At 44.8% G+C, this 8,855-nt stretch overlaps 1 protein-coding gene across 1 annotated transcript; it reads right to left on the bottom strand.

Moving 5' to 3' along the window:
- Positions 1-5,790: 5,790 nt before the first annotated feature.
- LOC311587180 (olfactory receptor 2AE1-like) lies at positions 5,791-6,726 on the bottom strand (the record flags this gene model as incomplete). Its single annotated transcript, XM_084763675.1, has 1 exon — positions 5,791-6,726. One exon carries the CDS (start codon positions 6,724-6,726, stop codon positions 5,791-5,793), a length of 936 nt encoding a protein of 311 aa, XP_084619801.1.
- Between the last annotated feature and the right edge of the window lie 2,129 nt (positions 6,727-8,855).

Raw genomic sequence — 8,855 nt, forward strand, 5'->3', positions numbered from 1 at the left:
AAGTCTACAAAGGCCCTGCCTCCAGTTTTGGGCTCATTTATATGTCTCCTCCCAGAGTTTGTTCACCGGATCTTATCAGCTGGCAACAATCAAACTAATAAATGAGGTGGTTTGTCTCCTAGTTGATTAATTTCACCTGTTCTCACAAGACATTTCTGATCCCACTCGTGGGATCATAACAAAAACAGGTTTATCTCTCCTTCACAGCCACCGTATAGACTGAAGATGACAACCTCTAATTAGACAAATCTCCTAGTAGAGGGAGGGAAACACCAACCCACTCACAAAAACTTTGACCCAAAATTCACTCTGCCTGCAAGCAGGGATAAATATAGAACAGGTCTAGAAGAGATTGAGGGAAGATTTAACCAATGCCTGGTCCAACCTGAGATCTACCACATGGGAGAGAAACAACCACTGACATTATTAATGATACTCTGCTATGCTTGCAGACAGGAGTCAATCAGAGCTGTCCTCTGAGAGGCTCTACCAAGCTGTGCCTCCAAACAGATGTTGGGACTCACAGCCAAACCTTGGGCAATGTGTAGGGAACCTTGCAGAAAAGTGGGGGGGGGGAGAGAAAAGGACCTGGAGGTGACAGAAGTCTCACAGAAAGACCAACTGAGCCAACTAAGCAGGGCCCTGAGGACCTGCTGAGATGGAAGCACCAGGCAAGGATGTAGCATGCATTGGACCTAGGCCCCATACAAAGACGTAGCTGAAGGCCAGCTCAGGCTTCATGTGGGTCCCCTATTAAGGAAAGTGGGGGCTCTCTCTGACCTGGACTCTCTTGACAGTTTTTCATTCACTTCTGCCTGACAGGAGTTCCCTGGCAGGCCAGAGCAGAAGAGGGCATGTTCAGTTCTGATATGACTTGATGAGCCAGGGAAGACTGGAAGGGGGTGCTCCGCTTTTCCGAGGAACAGGGGAGGGAGAAGTGTGAGAGGGAGGAAAGGTGGCACTGAGAGGTGAGGAGGGATGAGGCTAAGATCAGAATGTAAAGTGAATGAATAAATAAATAAATAAATAAATAAATAAATAAATAAACGTTTAAAAAGGGGAATATCCTCAAGTACCAGCACAACCTGTTGAGAATATGGAGAAGGAGAACACTCTTCCATTGCTGGTAGGAGTGTAAATTTTGATAACCACTTTGGAAAGTTATCTGGAGCCTTCCTAGAAAATTGGGAAGAGCTCTACCTCAAGACCCAGCAATACCACTCTTGGATATATATCCAAAAGACACTCTACCATACAACAATGACATTTGCTCAACTATGGTCATTGAAGCACTATTTGTAATAACCAGAATCTGGAAACAACCTAGACGTCCCTCAACCAAAGCATGGATAAAGAAAAAGTGGTACATCTATACAATAGAATACTATTCAGCTATAAAAACAAAGGACTAAAAAAAAATAAAAAATAAAAACCAAGGACATCATGAAATAGATGGAGCTAAAAAAGGTCATCCTGAGTGAGTTAACCCAGACCAGTAGGACACACATGGTGTATACTCACTTAGAAGTGCATATTAGGCACACAATAGAGAATAACAACACTACTATCCAACGACCAAAAGAAGCTAAGTAACAAGGAGGACCTTAGGGAGGATGTTTACTTTTTGTTCAGAAGGACAAATAGAATAGACACTGGAATCCTTTGGAGAGAGGAAACAGGACTGGAGTCTACCATAGAAGTCTTCTGAAAGACTCCACTCAGCAGCAGATCGAATCAGAAGCTGAGTCTCACAACCAAACTTTGTGCAGAGCACAGGGAGGCATATGGAAGAGTTAGGGGGCAGATAGAGGGAGCCAGAGATGTTAGGAGCTCCACAGAAGACCAACAGAATCAAATCTAGGCCTGGGGCTGGGGTGTGGAAACTGATGCACCAAACCAGGACCATGCAAGGAGAGCACCTAGGACCCCAACTCAGATGTAGCTGATAAACAACTCAGTGTTCATATCGGCCCTGACTAAGGAAAGCAGGGCATGCCCCTGCCATGGACTCTGTCACCTACACTTGGATCACTTCCCTATTGTGGGGTGCCTTATCATGCTACAGAGGAAGAGGATGCAGCCAGTCCTGATGAGACTTAATAGGCTGGGGTCAGTTGGTAGGGTTGAGAAGGGCTCCTCCTCTCTGAGGTCCAGAGTAGAGGAATTGGGGGAGGAGGGAAGAGGGAAGAGGGAGAGAGCATGGTACCAGGAGAAGGTGAGAGATGGGGCTACAATTGGAATGTAACATGAATAAAATTTTTTAATAAGAAAAAAAGAAGACAATTTACAACTTTCAAAAATTGAATGAAAGTGAAAATACAGCCATGCATGGTGGTGCACGCCTTCCATCCAACCACTCAGAAGATAAAGGCTGGCAGATCTCTGTGAGTTCAAGGCCAGGAGGGTCTACGGAGCAATTCCAGGTCAGCCAGGGCTAGTTACACAGAGAAACCCGTCCTTGAAATAGCCAAAAGAAAAGAAGAGAGAGAGAGAGAGAGAGAGAGAGAGAGAGAGAGAGAGAGAGAGAACATACTCAAACTTGTGGAGGAAATTCTAAGAGACAACAAGTTCATTGCACTAAGTACCTACATCAACACAACAGAGAGCTTCTGAATCAAAAACTAAATGACACACTTTGAAGCTCTTGAGAAACAATAAAAATTAATACCAAAAATTTATGGATTAGAAGCAATAAACTCAGGCCAAAAATTAGTAAAAAAAAAAAAAAGCAGTACAGCGAAAACTGTAAAATATATATATATATATATATATATATATATATATATATATATATATATATATATATATATATACCATCAAACCATAAAACCCAAAAGTAAGAAATGAAATTTTCTAATTTAAATAGAATTATGTCACTCCACCCACCTTTTCTCTCCCAAAACCCCCAGACACCTCCCTTGATATTCCCTGCTGTGACCCCTCTCTCAAGTTGATAGTACTTGTTTTAAACACTTAGTTATGTATATTAAACTTGGTATGAACAATATTTAGTACTGTACACAAATGATAATGAGGCTTGAAAATGAGCAGGCTATTGACATTTTTATAACCTTTTTATTTGGATTTTTCAAGTTAATCTCTTTAACTTTAAATTCATAATTAATTGATTCAGATTACATCTCATTTATTATCCCATCCCTTGTAGTCTCCCATTCTCCCTCCCTCCCACTTTCACCCTATTCCCCTCCCAAATATCTGTGACTGAGGGCGACCTCCTCCCCCTCTATATGATCATAGGCTTTCAAGTCTCATCTTGGTAGCCTGCTATTCTTCCTCTGAGTGCTTCTGGGTCTCCCCATCAAAGGTATGCAGTCAAATATGGAGCACCAGAGTTTGTGTGAGAGTCATTCCCTGCTCTCAACTCAACTGTGGAGAATGCCCTATTACCTAGATCTGAGTAGGGGTTGGATGCTTGCTGCATGTATTGTCCTTGGTTGGTGCAGTAGTTTGAGCAGAACCCCTGGGCCCAGATCTGCACATCATAATCTTTTGCTTGTCAGTTTCTAGGACCCTCTGGTTTATTCTATTTCCCCATTTTCCCTTATTTCTCTCACCTAGAGTCGCAATAGAATTTCCTGTCATCTATCCCAATTTCCTAGTAAGTGAGGTCTTTCATTGGACATGCCCGTTGGACGAGTCTCTATATATAAGTGTGTATATACCATTTGAATCTTTCTGCTTCTGGGTTAACTCACTCATTGTGTTCATTTCTACTTCCATCCATTTGTCCACAAATTTGGGGTTTCTTCTTTTTAATAGCTGAGTAGTATTCCATACTGTAAATGTACCACAGTTTCTTTACCCATTCTTCTACTGAGGGACACTTAGGCTGTTTCCATGTTCTGGCTATTATGAATAAGGCTTCTATGAACATGGTTGAGCATATGTCCTTGGTGTGTACTGGAGCATCTTCTGGGTATATTCCAAGGACTGTAGTATTATATTTTTAACATACAGAAATCAATAAATACAACCTACTGGATCAATTATTGCTGGTTGTTCATACATAGTTTCAAAACAGAACACTCTGAGCTGGATAACTAGTAATGGGGATCATTATTTACCCACCATGATTGGTATCACCTCAGAGATTCAGAGATAGTCCAACATAAAAAAAACATAATCCACCACATAAACATCCTAGATACAAAAAAGCCACATGATCATCTCACTAGATGGAGAAAAGTCCAACATATGTTAATAAAATCAAACCCACAAGAAACTAGTGTTACAAGGACTATATGTCAACATATGAAAGACCATTTAGAAGCCGGGCGTGGTGGCGCATGCCTTTAATCCCAGCACTCGGGAGGCAGAGGCAGGCGGATCGCTGTGAGTTCGAGGCCAGCCTGGTCTACAAAAGTGAGTCCAGGACAGCCTAGGATACATAGAGAAACCCTGTCTCGAAAAACCAAAAAAAAAAAAAAAAAGAAAAGAAAGACCATTTAGGAGTTGGAGAGATGGCTTAGTGTTTGAGAGAGCTGGCTGCTCTTCCAAAGGACCTGTGTTAAAATCCCTGCACCCACATGGTAACTCACTACTGTTTTGTAATTCCAGCTCCAGGGACTTGACACCCTCACACAGACATATATGGATGCAGACCACTATTGTAAATTTAAAAAGAAAGACCATTTACAGCAAGCCAACAGCCAAAATCATTTAACAGAAAGAAACTTGAATCAATTCCATTGAAATCAAGAGCAAGGCAGGTGCATAGAGAGGGGAGTCAGCAATTAAGAACACTGTCTGTTCTTCCAGAAGACCCAGGTTCAATTCCCAGCACTTACATGAGAGCTCAAAGTGTCTGTAACTCCAGTTCCAGTGGATGCAGCAACCTCATACAAACATACATGCAGGCAAAACATCAGTGCAAAAAAAAGTTCAGAAACAAGGCAAAGATGTCCACTCCTGCCATACTTATTCCAGACAAAGCTTGAAGCCTTCTCTAGAGCCCATCATGGTGGATGCTAATACTTTGGGGAATCCCATTAGCCTTTACATGTCTTCTTGGCAGTTGACTCGTTGGTTGGTTTAGTTTGGGTTGGTTAATATTGAGACTGGACATCACTCTGTACATGATGATGAATATAAACTTCTGATCTCCATGAGTTCTGAGATCTACTACCAGGCCCAATTCCACTCACTCCTGGAGAGGTAAGCCAGGATTTCATGAATGCTAGGCACAAATTCTACCAACTGAGCTGCATTTCCTATTCCCTTCTTTCAAAAAAAATTTTTTTTTTTGATTCGGTTTGGGTTTTGGTCTGACTTTATCCTTAGTTGTTGAAGAGCTTCATCATATGTACTCAAGGTGTTTGTGTTAGAAGAAAAGGCAAAACCTAAGAATCTGAAGTCAGTGAAAGTTAAAAACTTATTTTAGGAAACCCAAGGGCTCACATCACCTGAGAAGTGAGAGAATTTTCTAAAAAGATATGAAATTTACTGAGTTAAGAGTGTGAAATGGGGACTGTGTGTGTGGACAGATGGTTGAATTTCCTCTTCCAGAGAAGAGAATGGTTCCTGTGTTTTAGTCACTATTCAAAGACTTGGGATGTTTTGTAGAATACTCTGTGCCAATCTTAGAACCAGAAGTTCCTGTTACACTTCTAAGATGGTGGCAGTTGTTCTATTAGTCTGGATAATAAAAATCCTATTAGAATAGTAGAATTACACATTATCCGTATCATTGTTGCACTAACCAATTTTGCTCATATCAGTTTAAGGCCAACTCTACTCAAATATACATTCTGGAAAACCACAATGCAGCCACTAGGTGAGAAGGTCTCTCCTCAACAGTTTCTTCAGAGCCTTAGCCACATCCTTATTGCGGAGAGTGTAAATCAAGGGATTCAGAGTGGGAGTAATGATGCTGTAGAAAACAGAGCCAACTTTGTCCTGCAATGGGGTGCGCAGGGACCTAGGTCTCATGTAGGAGAATATGCACGCACCAAACCAAAGGGAAACCACCATGAGGTGAGAGCTGCATGTGGCAAAGGCATTCTTCTTACTCCCAACTGAACGCATCTGAATGACGCTGTGGAGAATGAATCCATAGGAGGTACAGACAAGAATGATGGGGAGGAGGAGAAGTGTCACACCGCTGATGTATGCTATGTTTTCATACACAGTGATGTCCCCACACACCAGCTTCACAACAGCTGGATATTCACAGTAGAAGTGGTGGATGACCCTTGACCCACAGAAACCATAGCTCATCAAGATGGCCGTGTGGATTAGGGAGTTCACAGATGCACCCAACCATGATATGACAGCCATCATCACTCCCACTCTTCTGCTCATGAGCACAGTGTAGTGTAAGGGGTGGCAGATGGCAACATAGCGGTCATAGGACATGAGGGCCAGGAGGACACACTCTGCACCACCCAGAGACAGATAGAGGAAGTGCTGGACCCCACAGCCCACAAGGGAGATGGACTTCTTGCCAGACAGGTAGTTGGTAGCCATCTTGGGGACAGTTGTGAGAACGTGCATCAGATCCATGAGGGACAGCTGACTGAGCAGGAAGTACATCGGTGTGTGCAGACGGGAGTCATAGCAGATGAGGAAGATGGTGAGGCTGTTGCCACTCACTGCAGTAAGGAAGATCACCATGGTGAATAGGAAAAGACAACGGTGGTTGAAGGAGTCGTCAAAGAGCCCTTGAAGGATGAAGTCTTCCAGAGAGGTCTGGTTCCACCTCCACATGCTCTCTTCCTCACCTCCTGTGGGAACAGAGATAAAACAGAAGGGTGATGCAAGAAACAAACTTCACAATAAGTACTTCCTATGCAGGAAAAAATGTGAAGTTTTCCCCCTTTCTTTTGCACATTTTTTAGAAATATTGTATAAATTCATTGGCATATAGTGGATGAGATGTAGACATTTTAGTACAAATATATATCTATTATAATTTTTCAAGATACATTGTCACACGTGATGAAATGTCAGGAGGGAAAGTTTGTATTTCAGCACCCTTCCTTTCTTAAAAGATTAGCCAGTTTTGGTCCTACATGGGACAGTCATATAAGTCACCGAATTTCTTATTTATCAAGTACAGTTTGAAGCAATGGTTCTCAATCTTCCTATTAGTGAGACCCTTTTATATAGTTCCTCTTGTCATGGCAACCTCAAACCATAAAACTTGTTGGTGCTACTTCATAACTGCAATTTAGCTACTGCTTTGAATAGTAATGCAAATATTTTTGGTGGTAACCCACACGTTGAGAGATGATGGTTTAAAGAAACACATGACTTGTAAGATGAAATATAACACAGGATCCAAGATGGCGGCGAGCAGTGTGGACCGTGTTTGGAAGCTCCAAAGCTCCAATGAACAATTCAGGGAATTGCATAGATCTCTGAGCCAGGAACACCAAGGTCCCCACACCCCGGCAGCAGGTGTGCTCCACGGTTCGGAGGGACCAGGATGTGGAGGACTTCTGTGCCCCTGCACACAGGAGGAGCGCGCGATTTTCTCAAATCAGAGCGGCAGTGGCGGAGGCAGCAGCAGCAGCAGACGCACCAGTGGCACCAGCAGGAGCTGCGGTAGTGGCTGAGGTTTGCATCTCTGAGCCCTCCAGTGGAGGTGATTAGTGTGGTGGCCAGCGGGAGTTGCTGCAGGAGAGGGGACTCTGGACAGGATTTGGGTCGCATGGTGCCTTGGGACCCAAACTGGACTCGGCGGACAGTTCAGCCCCAGAGTCCTGGGGTCAGCTCAGTGCATAGTGCGTGGAGATGCTGACTTAGCACAGCAAGCAATTCTGCCCCCAGGCACTAGCTCAACGCAGACAAAGATCCCCTGCTGGGACAAAGGCTAGGCGGAGCGCTCAGTTTCATACTACTCGCCAGCTCAGCGCAGCCGCAGTTCTCCGGCTGTGACACAGGCTGGGTGGATCACTCAGTTTCACCCTGGGCACCAGCTCAGCGCAGCCATAGTTCTCCCGCTGTGACGCAGGCTGGGCGGATCACTCAGTTTCACCCTAAGCGCCAGCTCAGCGCAGCCGCGGTTCTCAGCCCAGAGGCCCTAGCTGGACTTGCTGGGCAGATTGGGCCCAGAGATTTCTAGTTGGGCTGTGCGCACAGGCTCGACGGCTCCAAGACTCTGGCTGGACTAACCACGTAGTATAGGCCCGGAGTCCTGGGCTGAATTCAGCGTGCAGTGTGAGTCCAGAGTCCCTGGCTGAGCTCAGTACACAATTCCTCCCCGGAGACTCGGGTGGGGCCCGGCGTGCAGTTTGGGGCCAGAGTCCCTAACTGTGCTTGGCAGACAGATTGGGCCCAAAGACTCTAGGGGAGCCTGTGGCACAGTCCCGGCTCTAAGACTCTGGTTGGACACAGTGGGCAGTTTGAATCCAGAATTCCTGGCTGAGCTGGGCAGATGGATCAGGCCCTGAGTCAATAGCTGACCATAGAACGCACTTTGGGCCAAAAGCCCCTAGCAGAGCTCTGTGCACAGTCCCAGCCCAAAAATTCTGGCTGGACCCTGTGTGCATTTTGGGCCCAGAATCCCTAGCTGAGCTCGGCAGACAGTTCAGGCCCTGAGAATCTAGCTGAGCTCCGCGCGTGGTTTGGACCCAGTGACCCTGGCTGAATTTGACAGGGAACCCAGAAGGCTGTGGATACCTTGGCCTGACCCAACGTTCATTCAAAGACCCAGAACGATTACAGGACCCACAGCACAGGAGAGCTGAGGATCACTGGCTGTGATAGTCCAAAACAACAGGGCTAGCCTCCTGCCATACACACCTGTGAAGTATCAGAGCTTCCAGCCTAGGGAAATCATGAGAAAACAAGTGAATCTATCATCAGACTCCCTCCATCCAACTCTGGAAGCT

The sequence above is a fragment of the Acomys minous genome (assembly GCF_964271855.1).
Source record: "Acomys minous genome assembly, chromosome: 16".
NCBI classification, from domain to species: Eukaryota; Metazoa; Chordata; class Mammalia; order Rodentia; family Muridae; genus Acomys; species Acomys minous.